Raw genomic sequence first — 21,392 nt, 5'->3', positions numbered from 1 at the left:
GGAGAGAGGGAGGTTCTCTATCCTGACTGGTCAAGGCCTGGTCTGATCTCGTCGGTCGAGTCACGTCGCTGTTTAATGAATTCCCAGATCAGATGCCCAACAGCAACAGAATGAGGATCGTTCTGGACTCGGCCTCCAGGAAGAGATCTGCTGTCTCACACCACGGAGCGATGCCCATCAACAAACCCTGGGCCGACAAGTAGGAACACACACACACACACACACACACACACACACACCTAGGGCCGACAAGTAAGAACACACACACACACACACCTAGGGCCGACAAGTAAGAACACACACACACACACACCCTAATTCGACAAGTAAGAAGGCATGAGTCATAGACCACAACAGGTAATATACCTGGGGGTTCATACAGAACATTGGAGAACCGTCATAGACCACAACAGGTAATATACCTGGGGGTTCATACAGAACATTAGAGAACCGTCATAGACCACAACAGGTAATATACCTGGGGGTTCATACAGAACATTAGAGAACCGTCATAGACCACAACAGGTAATATACCTGGGGGTTCATACAGAACATTAGAGAACCGTCATAGACCACAACAGGTAATATACCTGGGGGTTCATACAGAACATTAGAGAACCGTCATAGACCACAACAGGTAATATACCTGGGGGTTCATACAGAACATTAGAGGAACCGTCATAGACCACAAACAGGTAATATACCTGGGGGTTCATACAGAACATTAGAGAACCGTCATAGACCACAACAGGTAATATACCTGGGGGTTCATACAGAACATTAGAGAACCGTCATAGACCACAACAGGTAATATACCTGGGGGTTCATACAGAACATTAGAGAACCGTCATAGACCACAACAGGTAATATACCTGGGGGTTCATACAGAACATTAGAGAACCGTCATAGACCACAACAGGTAATATACCTGGGGGTTCATACAGAACATTAGAGAACCGTCATAGACCACAACAGGTAATATACCTGGGGGTTCATACAGAACATTAGAGAACCGTCATAGACCACAACAGGTAATATACCTGGGGTTCATACAGAACATTAGAGAACCGTCATAGACCACAACAGGTAATATACCTGGGGGTTCATACAGAACATTAGAGAACCGTCATAGACCACAACAGGTAATATACCTGGGGGTTCATACAGAACATTAGAGAACCGTCATAGACCACAACAGGTAATATACCTGGGGGTTCATACAGAACATTAGAGAACCGTCATAGACCACAACAGGTAATATACCTGGGGGTTCATACAGAACATTAGAGAACCGTCATAGACCACAACAGGTAATATACCTGGGGGGTTCATACAGAACATTAGAGAACCGTCATAGACCACAACAGGTAATATACCTGGGGGTTCATACAGAACATTAGAGAACCGTCATAGACCACAACAGGTAATATACCTGGGGGTTCATACAGAACATTAGAGAACCGTCATAGACCACAACAGGTAATATACCTGGGGGTTCATACAGAACATTAGAGAACCGTCATAGACCACAACAGGTAATATACCTGGGGGTTCATACAGAACATTAGAGAACCGTCATAGACCACAACAGGTAATATACCTGGGGGTTCATACAGAACATTAGAGAACCGTCATAGACCACAACAGGTAATATACCTGGGGGTTCATACAGAACATTAGAGAAACCGTCATAGACCACAACAGGTAATATACCTGGGGGTTCATACAGAACATTAGAGAACCGTCATAGACCACAACAGGTAATATACCTGGGGGTTCATACAGAACATTAGAGAACCGTCATAGACCACAACAGGTAATATACCTGGGGGTTCATACAGAACATTAGAGAACCGTCATAGACCACAACAGGTAATATACCTGGGGGTTCATACAGAACATTAGAGAACCGTCATAGACCACAACAGGTAATATACCTGGGGGTTCATACAGAACATTAGAGAACCGTCATAGACCACAACAGGTAATATACCTGGGGGTTCATACAGAACATTAGAGAACCGTCATAGACCACAACAGGTAATATATAGTAACTGTTCCTTGTAAACAACAAGCCGTACAGGAGCTGGTCCTTGTAAACAACAAGCTGTTCCTTGTAAACAACTAGCAGTACAGGAGCTGTTCCTTGTAAACAACAAGCAGTACAGGAGCTGTTCCTTGTAAACAACAAGCTGTTCCTTGTAAACAACAAGCAGTACAGGAGCTGTTCCTTGTAAACAACAAGCAGTACAGGAGCTGTTCCTTGTAAACAACAAGCTGTTCCTTGTAAACAACAAGCAGTACAGGAGCTGTTCCTTGTAAACAACAAGCAGTACAGGAGCTGTTCCTTGTAAACAACAAGCTGTTCCTTGTAAACAACAAGCAGTACAGGAGCTGTTCCTTGTAAACAACAAGCAGTACAGGAGCTGTTCCTTGTAAACAACAAGCTGTTCCTTGTAAACAACAAGCAGTACAGGAGCTGTTCCTTGTAAACAACAAGCAGTACAGGAGCTGTTCCTTGTAAACAACAAGCAGTACAGGAGCTGTTCCTTGTAAACAACAAGCTGTTCCTTGTAAACAACAAGCAGTACAGGAGCTGTTCCTTGTAAACAACAAGCAGTGCCGTAATTGTTCCTGTAATCTCCGTGTGTTCTGTCAGACCCAACTTCAACCAGCAGAACCTCCAGGGTGGGTTCCACAACAAGAACCCTCAGAACCAGAACCAGAAGGCTCCGCTTGGGTCTAACACCAAGCTGGCGGTCCGACAGATCCCCCAGGGACTCAACAACATCTCCAAGCTTAACGAACACTTCAGCAAGTTCGGGACTATCGTCAACCTACAGGTTAGACTGATTGGCTAACGATACCGTTCTGCTTTAAGCTGTCATGTTTTTTTTGGCATTATTGGCACACTACTCCCTATTTAGTGCACTTCTTAGTGAGTGAGGGTTAACATAATCCTATCTTCCTCCCTCCCCCTGCTCACCCTTCCTCCTGTCTTCCTTTCTCGCTCTCTCTGTCTCGCTCTCTCTGTCTCGCTCTCTCTCTGTCTCGCTCTCTCTCTGTCTCGCTCGCTCTCTCTCTGTCTCGCTCGCTCTCTCTGTCTCGCTCGCTCTCTCTCTGTCTCGCTCTCTCTCTGTCTCGCTCTCTCTGTCTCGCTCTCTCTCTGTCTCGCTCTCACTCTGTCTCGCTCTCTCTCTGTCTCGCTCTCTCTCTGTCTCGCTCTCTCTCTGTCTCGCTCTCTCTCTGTCTCGCTCTCTCTCTGTCTCTCTCTCTCTGTCTCGCTCTCTCTCTGTCTCGCTCTCTCTCTGTCTCGCTCTCTCTCTGTCTCGCTCTCTCTCTGTCTCGCTCTCTCTCTGTCTCGCTCTCTCTCTGTCTCGCTCTCTCTCTGTTCGCTCTCTCTCTGTCTCGCTCTCTCTCTGTCTCGCTCTCTCTCTGTCTCGCTCTCTCTCTGTCTCGCTCTCTCTGTCTGCTCTCTCTGTCTCGCTCTCTCTCTGTCTCGCTCTCTCTCTGTCTCGCTCTCTCTCTGTCTCGCTCTCTCTCTGTCTCGCTCTCTCTCTGTCTCGCTCTCTCTCTGTCTCGCTCTCTCTCTGTCTCGCTCTCTCTCTCTGTCTCGCTCTCTCTCTCTGTCTCGCTCTCTCTCTCTGTCTCGCTCTCTCTCTCTGTCTCGCTCTCTCTCTCTCTGTCTCGCTCTCTCTCTCTCTGTCTCGCTCTCTCTCTCTCTGTCTCGCTCTCTCTGTCGCTCTCTCTCTGTCGCTCTCTCTCTCTCTGTCTCGCTCTCTCTCTGTCTCGCTCTCTCTCTGTCTCGCTCTCTCTCTGTCTCGCTCTCTCTCTGTCTCGCGCTCTCTCTGTCTCGCGCTCTCTCTGTCTCGCTCTCTCGCGCTCTCTCTGTCTCGCGCTCTCTCTGTCTCGCGCTCTCTCTGTCTCGCGCTCTCTCTGTCTCGCGCTCTCTCTGTCTCGCTCTGTCTCTCTGTCTCGCTCTGTCTCTCTGTCTCGCTCTGTCTCTCTCTCTCGCTCTGTCTCTCTCTCTCGCTCTGTCTCCCTCTCTCGCTCTGTCTCTCTCTCTCGCCTCTCTCCCCCCTCTAGGTAACCTATGGTAATGACCCGGAGGGGGCCCTGATCCAGTTTGACAGTCACGAGGAGGCTAAGCGTGCCCTGCAGAGTCCTGAAGCCGTTCTCAACAACCGCTTCATTAGAGTCCTCTGGCACTGTGATGGAGGGACGGGACCCCAGGGGACGGGACCCCAGGGACAGCAACACCATCAACCACAGTCACTCATGGTAAGTCTACGTCCCAAATATGGCAGCCTATTCCCTTAAAAGTGCACTGCTTTTCTACCAGAGCCCTATGGACCCTGGTCAAAAGTGGTGTACTTTGATTTAGGAAGAACCTTTCAGCCATTTTGCCCAATGGCCATTCATTATTAGCGGCCTCAGATCCAGAGTTTTTCCTGCTGGTTCGGGGTGTACTGTAACACAGTTAGCCTTCTATGTTATGTTGTTTGCCCTTGTCTGTTGTCGTTGACCTAGCCTGTTGTCGTTGACCTAGCCTGTTGTCGTTGACCTAGCCTGTTGTCGTTGCCCTAGCCTGTTGTCGTTGCCCTAGCCTGTTGTCGTTGACCTAGCCTGTTGTCGTTGACCTAGCCTGTTGTCGTTGACCTAGCCTGTTGTCGTTGACCTAGCCTGTTGTCGTTGACCTAGCCTGTTGTCGTTGACCTAGCCTGTTGCCGTTGGCCTAGCCTGTTGCCGTTGGCCTAGCCTGTTGCCGTTGGCCTAGCCTGTTGCCGTTGGCCTAGCCTGTTGCCGTTGGCCTAGCCTGTTGCCGTTGGCCTAGCCTGTTGCCGTTGACCTAGCCTGTTGCCGTTGACCTAGTCGTTGACCTAGCCTCTTGCCGTTGGCCTAGCCTGTTGCCGTTGGCCTAGCCTGTTGCCGTTGGCCTAGCCTGTTGCCGTTGGCCTAGCCTGTTGCCGTTGACCTAGCCTGTTGCCGTTGACCTAGTCGTTGACCTAGTCGTTGACCAAGCCTGTTGCCGTTGAACTAGCCTGTTGCCGTTGACCTAGCCTGTTGCCGTTGACCTAGTCGTTGACCAAGCCTGTTGCCGTTGACCTAGCCTGTTGCCGTTGACCTAGCCTGTTGCCGTTGACCTAGCCTGTTGCCGTTGACCTAGTCGTTGACCTAGCCTGTTGCCGTTGACCTAGCCTGTTGCCGTTGACCTAGCCTTTTGCCGTTGACCTAGCCTGTTGCCTTTGTGTTGCCGTTGACCTAGCCTGTTGCCGTTGACCTAGCCTGTTGCCGTTGACCTAGCCTGTTGCCGTTGACCTAGCCTGTTGCCGTTGGCCTAGCCTGTTGCCGTTGACCTAGCCTGTTGCCGTTGACCTAGCCTGTTGCCGTTGGCCTAGCCTGTTGCCGTTGGCCTAGCCTGTTGCCGTTGACCTAGCCTGTTGCCGTTGGGTTGCCGTTGACCTAGCCTGTTGCCGTTGACCTTTGTTTTGTTTATTGTTCATCGTTGTTGTTATTGTTGTGAACCCCAGCAGGTGCAGCAGCCAGCCACTAGTCTGAAACAGTCAGTCAAAGACCGTCTGGGCCCTCTGCCTGCCGACAGCTCAGAGCCCAACCAAGACTCTAGTGTTGCCTCCCAGAATGCCTTTAAATCCAACCTATCAGTGAAGGAGAGGCTGGGCTTCGCTTCTAAACCAGGAAGTACCCCTACTGGACCGGCAGGAAAGGTGAGAATAAAAGTCCACTGTATCAACAAATCTAAATATCATTTTTGACTTGAGTTTTCCTTTAAGTTGCCCTTCTACTGTAAGTCCCCAGTAATAACATGGACCTCCTCTCCACCAGGTGTCCTCCTATATAAGTCCCCAGTAATAACATGGACCTCCTCTCCACCAGGTGTCCTCCTATATAAGTCCCCAGTAATAACATGGACCTCCTCTCCACCAGGTGTCCTCCTATATAAGTCCCCAGTAATAACATGGACCTCCTCTCCACCAGGTGTTCTCCTATATAAGTCCCCAGTAATAACATGGACCTCCTCTCCACCAGGTGTCCTCCTATATAAGTCCCCAGTAATAACATGGACCTCCTCTCCACCAGGTGTCCTCCTATATAAGTCCCCAGTAATAACATGGACCTCCTCTCCACCAGGTGTCCTCCTATATAAATCCCCAGTAATAACATGGACCTCCTCTCTTCCAGGTGTCCTCCTATATAAGTCCCCAGTAATAACATGGACCTCCTCTCTTCCAGGTGTCCTCCTATATAAGTCCCCAGTAATAACATGGACCTCCTCTCTTCCAGGTGTCCTCCTATATAAGTCCCCAGTAATAACATGGACCTCCTCTCCACCAGGTGTTCTCCTATATAAGTCCCCAGTAATAACATGGACCTCCTCTCCACCAGGTGTTCTCCTATATAAGTCCCCAGTAATAACATGGACCTCCTCTCCACCAGGTGTCCTCCTATATAAGTCCCCAGTAATAACATGGACCTCCTCTCCACCAGGTGTCCTCCTATATAAGTCCCCAGTAATAACATGGACCTCCTCTCCACCAGGTGTCCTCCTATATAAGTCCCCAGTAATAACATGAACCTCCTCTCCACCAGGTGTCCTCCTATATAAGTCCCCAGTAATAACATGAACCTCCTCTCCACCAGGTGTCCTCCTATATAAGTCCACAGTAATAACATGGACCTCCTCTCCACCAGGTGTCCTCCTATATAAGTCCCCAGTAATAACATGGACCTCCTCTCCACCAGGTGTTCTCCTATATAAGTCCCCAGTAATAACATGGACCTCCTCTCCACCAGGTGTCCTCCTATATAAGTCCCCAGTAATAACATGGACCTCCTCTCCACCAGGTGTTCTCCTATATAAGTCCCCAGTAATAACATGGACCTCCTCTCCACCAGGTGTCCTCCTATATAAGTCCCCAGTAATAACATGGACCTCCTCTCCACCAGGTGTCCTCCTATATAAGTCCCCAGTAATAACATGGACCTCCTCTCCACCAGGTGTCCTCCTATATAAGTCCCCAGTAATAACATGGACCTCCTCTCCACCAGGTGTCCTCCTATATAAGTCCCCAGTAATAACATGGACCTCCTCTCCACCAGGTGTCCTCCTATATAAGTCCCCAGTAATAACATGGACCTCCTCTCCACCAGGTGTCCTCCTATATAAGTCCCCAGTAATAACATGAACCTCCTCTCCACCAGGTGTCCTCCTATATAAGTCCCCAGTAATAACATGAACCTCCTCTCCACCAGGTGTCCTCCTATATAAGTCCCCAGTAATAACATGAACCTCCTCTCCACCAGGTGTCCTCCTATATAAGTCCACAGTAATAACATGGACCTCCTCTCCACCAGGTGTCCTCCTATATAAGTCCCCAGTAATAACATGGACCTCCTCTCCACCAGGTGTTCTCCTATATAAGTCCCCAGTAATAACATGGACCTCCTCTCCACCAGGTGTCCTCCTATATAAGTCCCCCAGTAATAACATGGACCTCCTCTCCACCAGGTGTTCTCCTATATAAGTCCCCAGTAATAACATGGACCTCCTCTCCACCAGGTGTCCTCCTATATAAGTCCCCAGTAATAACATGGACCTCCTCTCCACCAGGTGTCCTCCTATATAAGTCCCCAGTAATAACATGGACCTCCTCTCCACCAGGTGTCCCTCCTATATAAGTCCCCAGTAATAACATGGACCTCCTCTCCACCAGGTGTCCTCCTATATAAGTCCCCAGTAATAACATGGACCTCCTCTCCACCAGGTGTCCTCCTATATAAGTCCCCAGTAATAACATGGACCTCCTCTCCACCAGGTGTCCTCCTATATAAGTCCCCAGTAATAACATGGACCTCCTCTCCACCAGGTGTCCTCCTATATAAGTCCCCAGTAATAACATGGACCTCCTCTCCACCAGGTGTCCTCCTATATAAGTCCCCAGTAATAACATGGACCTCCTCTCCACCAGGTGTCCTCCTATATAAGTCCCCAGTAATAACATGGACCTCCTCTCCACCAGGTGTCCTCCTATATAAGTCCCCAGTAATAACATGGACCTCCTCTCCACCAGGTGTCCTCCTATATAAGTCCCCAGTAATAACATGGACCTCCTCTCCACCAGGTGTCCTCCTATATAAGTCCCCAGTAATAACATGGACCTCCTCTCCACCAGGTGTCCTCCTATATAAGTCCCCAGTAATAACATGGACCTCCTCTCCACCAGGTGTCCTCCTATATAAGTCCCCAGTAATAACATGGACCTCCTCTCTTCCAGGTGTTCTCCACCTCTACGGGGCTGACTAAGACAGTGTACAACATGGCTGCTCTGAAAGCAGCTCAGAAGACAGCTCTGTTCGCTGGGGTCGCTGCTACAGAGGAGGCTATGAAGAATAAACAGGTGGGAGAGGGGGGAGGGAGGGAGGAGAGGAGGAGATGGAGGAGAGGATGGATGGAGAGGGAGGGAGGAGAGGGTGGGAGGGAGGGATGGATGGATGGAGGAGAGGGTGGGAGGGAGGGATGGATGGATGGAGGAGAGGGAGGGAGGGATGGATGGATGGAGGAGAGGGAGGGAGGGAGGGATGGATGGATGGAGGAGAGGGTGGGAGGGATGGATGGATGGAGGAGAGGGTGGGAGGGAGGGAGGGAGGGATGCATGGATGGATGGATGGGAGGGAGGAGAGGGAGGGATGCATGGATGGATGGGAGGGAGGAGGAGGGAGGGATGGAGGAGAGGGTGGGAGGGAGGGAGGGATGAGAGGGTGGGACTAAGGAGGAAGAGATGGATGGAGGAGGAGGGAGGGATGGAGGAGGGAGGGAGGGAGGGATGGAGGAGGGAGGGAGGGATGGATGGATGAGAGGGAGGGATGGATGAGAGGGATGGACTAAGGAGGAAGAGATGGATGGAGGAGGAGGTGGGGGGCTGGAAGGGGGAAATAAGGGTGAGGGAAGAGGGGTTATGTTCTTTCATCTCTAATCCTGTAAGGAGACTTCTGGGAAAAGTCTGAACGTAACAGTTGGCTTCACGTAGCTTTTCCAGACGCTCAGAGCACTTTACCGTGGTTGTGGATGAGGTGAATTATCACTTTTAATATTCCCCTGACAGGAAGCCCTGCGGCTCCAACAGGAAATGAGGAAAAAGAAGCAGGAAATCCTGGAGAAACACATCGAGACTCAGAAGGTGAGTTTTTCCCCCATAGAGAATGATAGAGGTCTCTAGTGGCCAACAGGCTGGTTAATCATGGGCAGCACCATTTAAGGGCCTCCACCACACTTCTGCCATTTTAAAGTAGTCAACGGCGTGGGGGTTTTCCCTATGGGTTGTAGCCCTGCCCATGCTGTCACAGACGCTAGAAATGGCACAAATATAAAGATGAGTCCTCTATCTATCTCTATGGTTTCACCTCACCATGACTCAATTAATCTGTCCTTGATTCCTCTCTCTCCTTTCCTTCTCAAAACCCAGTGGAGAAGAAGGTCTGAGGTAGAGGAGATGAGGTGGCCGTGTAAAATGAATCCCTCTGGTCCCTAGAAGGTTGCTAGTATCATGGTTTCTCTCTCTCTCTCTCTCTCGCTCTCGCTCTCTGTGTCTCTCTGTCTGTGTCTCTCTCTCTGTGTCTCTCTCTCTCTCTCTCTCTCTGTCTCTCTCTCTCTGTGTCTCTCGCTCGCTCTCTCTCTCGCTCTCTCTCCCGTGTTGCAGCTGTTGATCTGTAAACTGGAAAAGAACAAGACTATGAAGGCAGAAGACAAGGCAGTGATTATGACAACGCTGGGAACGCTCACCAAGAGTATTACCAAACTACAGCAGGAGATTAAAGGGATTTCTAACCCTTCAGGACTACGGGGGGCGCCCAAGAGCAAGGCTCAGGTATATACACACACACACACTATAACTCAATCATCCTGATTTATTTAAACACTAATGTGTAATTTAATAACCAATAACAAAGCCAACTTTCTGAAGAGGGGACAACGGCAGGGGAATGGGCCTGTCTCTGTGTGTATCGGGGCTCAACATCCAGGAGAGGTTTGGGGGAAACCCTCTGTGCCAGTCCATCATCCCTGTCTTGGAACAGTGTAATATATATATATATATATATATATATATATATATATATATATATATATATATATATATATTGTAAATTATGCTATTTTAAATCTAGGCTATATAATTTTTTAAACATTTTTTTTATGTATTCCTGAAGCTGTTCGTTATATCGTTTATTTATCATGCATGCTGCACACAGCCTATAGACAGGCTGCTCTGGATCCTGGTTATAACAGGTAGGCATAGGCTGCTCTGGGTCCTGGTTATGACCAGGTAGGCTGCTCTGGGTCCTGGTTAGGACCAGGTAGGCTGCTCTGGGTCCTGGTTAGGACAAGGTAGGCTGCTCTGGATCCTGGTTAGGACCAGGTAGGCTGCTCTGGATCCTGGTTAGGACCAGGTAGGCTGCTCTGGATCCTGGTTAGGACCAGGTAGGCTGCTCTGGATCCTGGTTAGGACCAGGTAGGCTTAGGAGCGTCTGCTAAATGACGGAAATGTAATAAGCACACAGAAAATATGCCAAGCCATTTAGAAGAGGAGTCTGAAATGTTTTCTGTCTGTGTCTGTCTGTCTGTCTGTCTGTAGGCTCAGAAGGAGTTGCTGGACACAGAACTGGACCTCTATAAGAAGACCCAGTCTGGAGAAGATACCGTTCAACTGAAGATCAGATACACACAACTACAGTTAGAGGTAGAGGTTCAACTGGAGATCAGATAGATACAACTACAGTTAGAGGTAGAGGTTCAACTGGAGATCAGATAGATACAACTACAGTTAGAGGTAGAGGTTCAACTGGAGATCAGATACACACAACTACAGTTAGAGGTAGAGGTTCAACTGGAGATCAGATAGATACAACTACAGTTAGAGGTAGAGGTTCAACTGGAGATCAGATAGATACAACTACAGTTAGAGGTAGAGGTTCAACTGGAGATCAGATAGATACAACTACAGTTAGAGGTAGAGGTTCAACTGGAGATCAGATAGATACAACTACAGTTAGAGGTAGAGGTTCAACTGGAGATCAGATAGATACAACTACAGTTAGAGGTAGAGGTTCAACTGGAGATCAGATAGATACAACTACAGTTAGAGGTAGAGGTTCAACTGGAGATCAGATAGACACAACTACAGTTAGAGGTAGAGGTTCAACTGGAGATCAGATAGACACAACTACAGTTAGAGGTAGAGGTTCAACTGGAGATCAGATAGATACAACTACAGTTAGAGGTAGAGGTTCAACTGGAGATCAGACACAACTACAGTTAGAGGTAGAGGTTCAACTGGAGATCAGACACAACTACAGTTAGAGGTAGAGGTTCAACTGGAGATCAGATAGATACAACTACAGTTAGAGGTAGAGGTTCAACTGGAGATCAGATACACACAACTACAGTTAGAGGTAGAGGTTCAACTGGAGATCAGATCTGAGTTCTACCTCAGACTCTAGTTGTCTGATTGATCAATTGATTTCTGATTTATTGTATTCACCTTCAGTCACTTTTAATGGTCTGTGTCCCTTTTTATATACTGTCTGTCGTGTCTCTGTTCAACCACCAGGGGGTGCTGTCACTCTGTCAGATGTGTTTCTATAGATTGTCTCTTCTACATTGCATTGTGTGTGTGTTTTGAGGTAACATTGATCATCCTGCCGTTGTCCCCTTCCTCTCCAGGCAGCTAAGAGGGGGATCCTGGCTCCAGTGCGGGGCAGAGGGGCCCACGCTAGAGGCCGTGGGGGCCCGAGGAGCAGGGGTAGGGGTAGGGGAGGCCGGGGTAGGGGTCTCCCTGTCCACTCTACAGTAGATCACAGACCTAGAGCCCTGGAGATCTCTGGCTTTACTGAGACTGACCTCCAGGATCTGCTGCCACACTTTGCTGTAAGTTGAACTTTTTAAACTAGTTTTATTGAACCCCGTCTGGTTTTAAACTAGTTTTATTGAACCCTGTCTGGTTTTAAACTAGTTTTATTGAACCCCGTCTGGTTTTAAACTAGTTTTAATGAACCCCGTCTGGTTTTAAACTGGTTTTAATGAACCCTATCCTGGTTTTAAACTTGTTTTAATGAACCCTATCCTGGTTTATATGAATTACATTTGGAATGTTTGTCGTAGGGCTTTATGTGATGTTTTTTGGGGAAAAATAGAAAATAGCTGTTGAATTGTTGAAACCAAAATGGTTGTCAGCAGTGCTCTGATGTCTGTTTGCTTGGGTGAATGAATGAGTTCAGACTCTGGGACTGAAGAGACCAACGTGTTTTTACTCCATCTGTCATCTTAGTCCGTCTTGTTGTTTTCCCCTTTCTCAAGCAATTTGGAGAGTTGGAGGACTGTCAGATCGATGAGACATCCTGTCTGGCTGTTATCACTTACAGGAGCAGACCAGAGGCTGAACAGGTAAAGGGTTAAACACCTTTCAACCTAGCGCTGGGGCGCTGGACGTTTGAACCTAGCGCTGCGACGCTGGACGTTTGAACCCAGCGCTGCGACGCTGGACGTTTTGAACCCAGCGCTGCGACGCTGGACGTTTTGAACCTAGCGCTGCGGCGCTGGACGTTTTGAACCCAGCGCTGCGACGCTGGACGTTTGAACCTAGCGCTGCGACGCTGGACGTTTTGAACCCAGCGCTGCGACGCTGGACGTTTGAACCTAGCGCTGCGGCGCTGGACGTTTTGAACCCAGCGCTGCGACGCTGGACGTTTGAACCTAGCGCTGCGACGCTGGACGTTTGAACCCAGCGCTGGACGTTTTGAACCCAGCGCTGGACGCTGGACGTTTTGAACCCAGCGCTGCGACGCTGGACGTTTTGAACCCAGCGCTGGACGTTTTGAACCCAGCGCTGGACGTTTTGAACCCAGCGCTGGACGTTTTGAACCCAGCGCTGGACGTTTTGAACCCAGCGCTGCGACGCTAGACGTTTTGAACCCAGCGCTGCGACGCTAGACAGTCATTCTCCACCTTGTTCTCATATCTATTCCTCTTTCTCTCCCTTCCCTTCCTCTCCTCCTTTTCCCCGGTGTTCCCTCTCTCCATCCTTCTCCGTCCTGTAGGCGGCGCTACACGGTGTTCGTCTGAACAGCTGTGACCTGCGTCTGTCCTGGCACAAGCCTGCCGTCTCCCTGACCTCCCAGGAACCTGATGAGCAGGAGCCAGATCATGACGAGGTGAAGGAGATGTTGTTTCGCCGGTTATGGACTACAAAATGTTGCTAATGGTTTCAGAAAGTATTTGCAGGATGAGTGTGTGTGTGTGTGTGTGTGTGAGCACAACGCTTCACAGCCAAGTCTTTCTCCAAGGCCACATGAATCCAATGAAAATGAGACGATGGGAGGAAAAAAAAACATTTAAGGTGGTTTTGTCTCTTTATTAGCCTGAGGCCTCTTCCGCTGCTCTGTCGTTCGCTACGGTCTTCAGTCTGAGACCGCCGTCGTTTTGAGGTCCTTTTGTGGTGACGAGGGACGAGGAGAAGTCGTACCCGGGACTTAAGTCATCAGTCGATATGAATCGTCTCTAAACGATCAGAATATCAAAGCCAAATGAAGAATTTTCAAACCACAGCTTTACTCAATGTGTTGTTCTGGCTCTGTCCCAGCCCATTCGTTTCTGGACCAATCAGACAGTCCCTAATGTGTTTGGCTTTCCAGTGAAGGCTCGTGGGAGGTACTCCGTTTCAGACTCGTCGAGGAGAAGAGGGTAGCATAACGGTTGAGAGCGTCTGATCAGTAAACCGAAAGGTTGCTGGTTCGAATCCCAGAGCCCGACTAAGGTGGGAAAAAAATATCTCTGTGCCTTTTTGAGCAAGGCGCTTAACCCTAATTTTCTCCTGTAAGTCTCTCTGGATAAGAGTGTCTGCTAAACGACTCCAAATGTAAAGGAAGTAATGTGCTGTGGGCGTAACGTGTGTTGTCTCACCCTGTCTTGTCCCTTTTTTTGTAGTTCCAGGAAGAGTCGCTGATTGATGATGCGTTGCTCCAGGACGACGACGAGGAGGACGACGACAACGAACCCCGCCCCTGGCGCAGATGAAGACGGCCCTGATTGGACGAAAATGCTAACGCAATTTTTTTTTTTTTTTGCTGTTTCTGATTGGCTGTTTGTTTTTTGTTTTTTTTAACTACTAGACGCGTTTCACAATAGGTCAGAACCTAAACAGTTAAGTCATGTGGGAGTTTCATGTAAATACAGTGTGTTTTGTCTTACTGCTTTTTATTTGTAAAAGTAGTTTAACATGAAGATTGGTACAGTTTTTATTTTTTTGCTTATTGGGTTGAAATGAAAGGATACTAGATTACTTTAGGGGGAGAAACCTGGTGTTGACTGATCAGATCAAATGATTGAGATAAAGAGCCGTTGTGTTGAACACTGTGATGTTTAACAGTGAGAACGGCAGAATGGTGAACTTATTACTAAATGAAATGAGAGTTTGACTGTGTGATATTAGGTTGCTTCTTGTGTAAATATTTTCTGTCTGGATTTTAATGATTTGTATGACAGCTTTGCTTCGGGATTCTTTCTTGGATTTATTTTTGAAATGTCAAAACAAAAAAATAAAGACTTCAAATGGTCAAAAATAAATAAAAAATCAGCTGCCAAAAAATAAAAAAACTCCGGATAAACCCCTGCAGCTGTGATGGCATCGATGAAACAAAACCAGCTAAAAAAACACATCCCACAAAAAGAGCTGACAAAATAAAGACCATAAAAAAATAAAAAAAAATGTTTCACAAAAAGAGCAAATTTCCATATGGTTTTCCATTTACCATAAAAAAAAAATGGTAAAGCAAGAACTATTTTCCATGTCCACACTTGGTGAGGCTCGGTGTCAGAAAGACGGTATTGGTATCTCCGTAATGGTAAGTTATGTTTATCTTGGTATGGTATCTCCATAATGGTGAGCTGTGTGGTATCTCCGTAATGGTGAGCTGTGTGGTTATCTCTTGGTATGGTATCTCCGTAATGGTGAGCTGTGTGGCTATCTCTTGGTATGGTATCTCCGTAATGGTGAGCTGTGTGGTTATCTCTTGGTATGGTATCTCCGTAATGGTGAGCTGTGTGGCTATCTCTTGGTATGGTATCTCCGTAATGGTGAGCTGTGTGGTTATCTCTTGGTATGGTATCTACGTAATGGTGAGCTGTGTGGTTATCTCTTGGTATGGTTCTATAATGGTGAGCTGTGTGGTTATCTCTTGGTATGGTTCTATAATGGTGAGCTGTGTGGCTATGTCTTGGTATGGTTCTATAATGGTGAGCTGTGTGGTTATCTCTTGGTATGGTATCTCCGTAATGGTGAGCTGTGTGGGTATCTCCGTAATGGTGAGCTGTGTGGGTATCTCCGTAATGGTGAGCTGTGTGGGTATCTCCGTAATGGTGACACAAGGTTACTTCGTCTCCATCTGCTTTTCTAGGGATTACATCCCAATTGGCATCCTACTCCCTATATAGTGCACTACTTGGGAGTTTTTCCTAGCCACCGTGCTTCTACACCTGCATTGCTTGCTGTTTGGGATTTTAGGCTGGGTTTCTGTACAGCACTTTGAGATATCAGCTGATGTAAGAAGGGCTTTATAAATACATTTGATTTGATTTGGGCTCTGGTCAAAAATAGGGCACAATATTAGGGAATAGGGTGCCGTTTGGGATGCAGGCGTTTCTCTGTCGACACTACTCAATCCTGATGTTAAATACATCTCAGTAGTTTGACAGTCATGGTTCGCTTTGGAGGTAATTCGCCTTTTTGTGTTTTCACATTTTCTCTCTTAGATCTGGGACCAGAGGACAACTGGACCTGATGTCTCTTTAGATCTGGGACCAGAGGACAACGGGACCTGATGTCTCTTTAGATCTGGGACCAGAGGACAACTGGACCTGATGTCTCTTTAGATCTGGGACCAGAGGACAACGGGACCTGATGTCTCTTTAGATCTGGGACCAGAGGACAACGGGACCTGATGTCTCTTTAGATCTGGGACCAGAGGACAACGGGACCTGATGTCTCTTTAGATCTGGGACCAGAGGACAACGGGACGTGATCGGCAGGCAGCACACTTCCTCTCCTGATTAACAATACATTTAGGATTTAACTTTTTGAAATGTTAATGACGTGATTTGTAATAAATTTGTGGTCATTTGTAGTCGTGTGTGTGTGTGTGTGTGTGTGTGTGTGTATAAAACATGAATACATGTTTACTTTCGAATATCTTGGAATATGGAGGTCCTGTAGCACTTATGATGTGTCTATATAACAGGTTGTTGAGGCTGTACACCTGCCTGTCCTGCTGCCTGTACACCTGCCTGTCCTGGCACCTGTACACCTGCCTGTACACCTGCCTGTTCTGGCACCTGTACACCTGCCTGTCCTGCTGCCTGTCCTGCTGCCTGTCCTGCTGCCTGTACACCTGCCTGTCCTGCTGCCTGTCCTGCTGCCTGTACACCTGACTGTCCTGCTGCCTGTACACCTGCCTGTCCTGCTGCCTGTACACCTGCCTGTCCTGAGGCCTGTCCTGCAGCCTGTACACCCGCCTGTCCTGCTGTCTGTACACCTACCTGTCCTGCTGCCTGTACACCTGCCTGTCCTGCTGCCTGTACACCTGCCTGTCCTGCTGCCTATACACCTGCCTGTCCTGGCACCTGTACACCTGCCTGTACACCTGCCTGTCCTGGCACCTGTACACCTGCCTGTCCTGCTGCCTGTACACCTGCCTGTCCTGCTGCCTGTACACCTAACTGTCCTGCTGCCTGTACACCTGCCTGTCCTGCTGCCTGTACACCTGCCTGTCCTGCTGCCTGTACACCTGCCTGTCCTGCTGCCTGTACACCTGCCTGTCCTGGCGCCTGTACACCTGCCTGTCCTGGCGCCTGTACACCTGCCTGTCCTGGCACCTGTACACCTGCCTGTCCTGCTGCCTGTACACCTGCCTGTACACCTGCCTGTACACCTGCCTGTCCTGCTGCCTGTACACCTGCCTGTCCTGCTGCCTGTACACCTGCCTGTCCTGCTGCCTGTACACCTGCCTGTCCTGGCGCCTGTACACCTGCCTGTCCTGGCGCCTGTACACTTACCTGTCCTGGCGCCTGTACACCTGCCTGTCCCTCTGCCTGTACACCTGCCTGTCCCTCTGCCTGTACACCTGCCTGTCCCGCTGCCTGTACACCTGCCTGTCCTGCTGCCTGTACACCTGCCTGTCCTGCTGCCTGTACACCTGCCTGTCCTGGCGCCTGTACACCTGCCTGTCCTGCTGCCTGTACACCTACCTGCCTGTCCTGCTGCCTGTACACCTGCCTGTCCTGGCGCCTGTACACCTGCCTGTCCTGGCACCTGTACACCTGCCTGTCCTGCTGCCTGTACACCTGCCTGTCCTGCTGCCTGTACACCTGCCTGTCCTGCCCCATAATGACAAAGTGAAAACATGTTTTTTGATGACATTTTATTTGTTGTATTACAGAAATACAGTAATATCTCATTTACATAAGTTTTCACCCCCCCCCCCCCCAGAGTCAATACTTTGTAGAAGCACCTTTGGCAGTGATTCCAGTGATTCCAGTCTTTCTGGGTGAGATTCTACGAGCTTGTGGATTGTATTATTTTCAAACTTCTTCTTCAAGCTTCGTCAAATTGGTTGTTGATCATTGCTTGACAACTATTTTCAGGTCTTGACATAGATTTTGAAGTAGATTTCGGGTCAACGGTAACTCGGCCACTCAGGAACATTCACTGTCTTCTTGGTAAGTAACTCCAGTGTAGATTTGGCCTTGTGTTTTAGGTTATTGTCCTGATGAAAGGGCAACTCTTCTCCCAGTGTATATTTCACCTTGTGTTTTAGGTTTATTGTCCTGCTGAAAGGTGAATTCCTCTCCCAGTGTCTAGGTGGAAAGCAGACTGAACCAGGTTTATTGTCCTGCTGAAAGGTGAATTCCTCTCCCAGTGTCTAGGTGGAAAGCAGACTGAACCAGGTTTATTGTCCTGCTGAAAGGTGAATTCCTCTCCCAGTGTCTAGGTGGAAAGCAGACTGAACCAGGTTTATTGTCCTGCTGAAAGGTGAATTCCTCTCCCAGTGTCTAGGTGGAAAGCAGACTGAACCAGGTTTATTGTCCTGCTGAAAGGTGAATTCCTCTCCCAGTGTCTAGGTGGAAAGCAGACTGAACCAGGTTTATTGTCCTGATGAAAGGTGAATTCCTCTCCCAGTGTCTAGGTGGAAAGCAGACTGAACCAGGTTTATTGTCCTGCTGAAAGGTGAATTCCTCTCCCAGTGTCTAGGTGGAAAGCAGACTGAACCAGGTTTATTGTCCTGCTAAAAGGTGAATTCCTCTCCCAGTGTCTAGGTGGAAAGCAGACTGAACCAGGTTTATTGTCCTGATGAAAGGTGAATTCCTCTCCCAGTGTCTAGGTGGAAAGCAGACTGAACCAGGTTTATTGTCCTGCTGAAAGGTGAATTCCTCTCCCAGTGTCTAGGTGGAAAGCAGACTGAACCAGGTTTATTGTCCTGCTGAAAGGTGAATTCCTCTCCCAGTGTCTAGGTGGAAAGCAGACTGAACCAGGTTTATTGTCCTGCTGAAAGGTGAATTCCTCTCCCAGTGTCTAGGTGGAAAGCAGACTGAACCAGGTTTATTGTCCTGCTGAAAGGTGAATTCCTCTCCCAGTGTCTAGGTGGAAAGCAGACTGAACCAGGTTTATTGTCCTGCTGAAAGGTGAATTCCTCTCCCAGTGTCTAGGTGGAAAGCAGACTGAACCAGGTTTATTGTCCTGCTGAAAGGGGAATTCCTCTCCCAGTGTCTGGGTGGAAAGCAGACTGAACCAGGTTTATTGTCCTGCTGAAAGGTGAATTCCTCTCCCAGTGTCTGGGTGGAAAGCAGACTGAACCAGGTTTATTGTCCTGCTGAAAGGTGAATTCCTCTCCCAGTGTCTAGGTGGAAAGCAGACTGAACCAGGTTTATTATCCTGAAAAACTCCCCAGTCCTTAACGATGACAAGTATATCTATAACATGATGCAGCCACCACTATGCTTGAAAATATGGAGAGTGGTACTCGGTAATGTGTTGTATTGGATTTACCCCAAATTTAAAACTTTGTATTCAGGGGGAAAAAATAATTTCTTTGCCACATTGTTTTGCAGTATTACTTTAGTACCTTGTTGCAAACAAGATGCAGGTTTTGGAATGTTTGTTATTCTGTACAGACTTCTTTCTTTTCACTCTGTCATTTAGGTTAGTATTGTGGAGTAACTACAATGTTGTTGATCCATCCTCAGTTCTCCCCTATCACAGACATTAAACTCTGTAACTGTTTTAAAGTCACCATTGGGCCTCATGGTTAAATCCCTGAGCAGTTTCCTTCCTCTCTGGCAACTGAGTTAGGAAGGGCGCCTGTATCTTTGTAGTGACTGGGTGTATTGATACACCATCCAAAATGTAATTAATAACTTCACTATGCTCAAAGGGATACTCAATGTCTGCATTTTTTTTTTATTACCCATCTACCAACAGGTGCCCTTCGTTGTGAGGCATTGGAAAACCTCCCTGGTCTTTGTGGTTGAATCTGTCTTTGAATTTCACTGCTGGACTGAAGGACCTTTACAATTATCTGTATGTGTGGCGGTACAGAGACGAGGTCGTCATTCAAACACCATGTTAAACACTTTTATTCAACACATACTGAGTCCATGAAACTTATTATGTCACTCGTTAAGCACGTTTTTTACCCCTGAACTTATTTAGGTTTGCCGTAACAAAGGAGTTGAATACTTGACTCGACATTTCAGTTTTCATTTATTTATTTTTTATTACATTTTTAAAAGAAACTGTGCTTTATATTTTATTTAACTTTTTATTTAAATTAAGTCAATTAAGAACAAATTGTTATTTTACAATGACCGCCCAAACCTCTTCCCTAACCCAGACGGCGCTGGGTCAGTTGTGCGCCGCCCTATGGGGACTCCCGATCACGGCCGGGAGTCATACATCCCGTGATCGAACCAGGGTCTGTAGTGACGCCTCTAGCACTGAGATGCGGTGCCTTGGACCGCTGCGCCACTCGGTAGCAAACATTAATAGGGTATTGTCTGTAGGCCAGTGATCATTTTATATATATATATTTTTTAAATCTACATTTTAATACATTTTGAATTCGTGCTTTAACACCACACTGGAAAAAGTCAAGGGGTCTGTATACTTTGGCGCTGTACCTGTCCTGCCGTGAAGGACTTATAACTGTCTGCTTGTCCTGTACACCTACCTGTCCTGCTGTGAAGGAGCGTCCCACCTGACTGCTCCCAGCAGCCTCTGTCCCGTCTCATTTGCATAAGAGCGGACAAATAACCCAATCAGGGAGCAGAGGCCGTGTGATGATATTGCCTCTCCTCTCCGGTGCCTGTCATGGTCGCACGGATAATGATGAGAAATGACGTTTGCTCATGCACCTATTTTCTGTTAGCGTTTATCAGTTAGCCCTCTCTCTGTAGATTGTATTGTAACACCCGTCTGTCTCCCAGCGTGGCACCCTTAAACAGGCTCCCTCCCTCCCTCGCCGTGGTCCACCTCCCTCTGAACCCTCATTTACCCCCTAACGCTTTGCTCTCTCTCTCTCACACACACACACAGGAGATAAACACTCCCTCTCCACTCTCTGCATCCCTCTGGCCTCAGCTGAGTTCACTCATAACATTCCAGTCCTGTGGGGTTCTAAAAGATCCAGTCCTGTGGGGTTCTAACATTCCAGTCCTGTCGGGTTCTAAAAGATCCAGTCCTGTGGGCTTCTAACATTCCAGTCCTGTTGGGTTCTAACATTCCAGTCCTGTGGGGTTCTAAAAGATCCAGTCCTGTGGGGTTCTAACATTCCAGTCCTGTCGGGTTCTAAAAGATCCAGTCCTGTGGGGTTCTAACATTCCAGTCCTGTCGGGTTCTAAAAGATCCAGTCCTGTGGGGTTCTAACATTCCAGTCCTGTCGGGTTCTAAAAGATCCAGTCCTGTGGGGTTCTAACATTCCAGTCCTGTGGGGTTCTAAAAGATCCAGTCCTGTGGGGTTCTGAAAGATCCTGTCCTGTGGGGTTCTGAAAGATCCTGTCCTGTGGGGTTCTAAAAGATCCTGTCCTGTGGGGTTCTAACATTCCAGTCCTGTGGGGTTCTAACATTCCAGTCCTGTGGGGTTCTAAAAGATCCTGTCCTGTGGGGTTCCGAAAGATCCTGTCCTGTGGGGTTCTAAAAGATCCTGTCCTGTGGGGTTCTAAAAGATCCTGTCCTGTGGGGTTCTAAAAGATCCTGTCCTGTGGGGTTCTAAAAGATCCTGTCCTGTGGGGTTCTAAAAGATCCTGTCCTGTGGGGTTCTGAAAGATCCTGTCC

The 21,392-nt window shown here is 48.0% G+C and overlaps 1 protein-coding gene across 3 annotated transcripts; it reads left to right on the top strand.

The window, feature by feature from the left end:
* The first annotated feature begins 59 nt into the window (after window positions 1–59).
* Window positions 60–14,768, top strand: LOC115191078 (RNA-binding protein 26). Of its 3 annotated transcripts, none has more exons than XM_029749076.1 (12): window positions 60–199; window positions 2,660–2,843; window positions 4,087–4,281; window positions 5,535–5,726; window positions 8,295–8,417; window positions 9,123–9,197; window positions 9,717–9,884; window positions 10,650–10,754; window positions 11,738–11,941; window positions 12,371–12,457; window positions 13,111–13,224; window positions 13,997–14,768. In XM_029749076.1, exons 1-12 carry the CDS (start codon window positions 93–95, stop codon window positions 14,084–14,086), a joined length of 1,644 nt encoding a protein of 547 aa, XP_029604936.1. In that variant the 5' UTR covers window positions 60–92; the 3' UTR covers window positions 14,087–14,768. The 3 variants fall into 3 exon arrangements, with proteins under 3 accessions (XP_029604936.1, XP_029604937.1, XP_029604935.1); XM_029749075.1 differs by having other exon boundaries at window positions 62–199; window positions 5,532–5,726; XM_029749077.1 differs by lacking the exons at window positions 12,371–12,457; window positions 13,111–13,224; window positions 13,997–14,768 and adding an exon at window positions 11,996–12,211 and having other exon boundaries at window positions 5,532–5,726; window positions 11,738–11,964.
* Window positions 14,769–21,392: the final 6,624 nt, after the last annotated feature.

The sequence above is a fragment of the Salmo trutta genome, unplaced genomic scaffold, assembly GCF_901001165.1.
Source record: "Salmo trutta unplaced genomic scaffold, fSalTru1.1, whole genome shotgun sequence".
Classification (NCBI taxonomy): Eukaryota; Metazoa; Chordata; class Actinopteri; order Salmoniformes; family Salmonidae; genus Salmo; species Salmo trutta.
Note: the sequence above shows the minus strand (reverse complement) of the source record. Positions and strands in the feature narration are given on the sequence as shown.

Excerpts from the sequence above, each read along its gene's own strand:
- LOC115191078 (XM_029749075.1), top strand. The coding sequence starts at position 93 with ATGCCCAACAGCAACAGAATGAGGATCGTTCTGGACTCGGCCTCCAGG. Across the intron at positions 200-2,659 it reads AACAAACCCTGGGCCGACAA|ACCCAACTTCAACCAGCAGA; the intron begins GTAGGAACACAC and ends GTGTTCTGTCAG. Across the intron at positions 5,727-8,294 it reads CTACTGGACCGGCAGGAAAG|GTGTTCTCCACCTCTACGGG; the intron begins GTGAGAATAAAA and ends CCTCTCTTCCAG.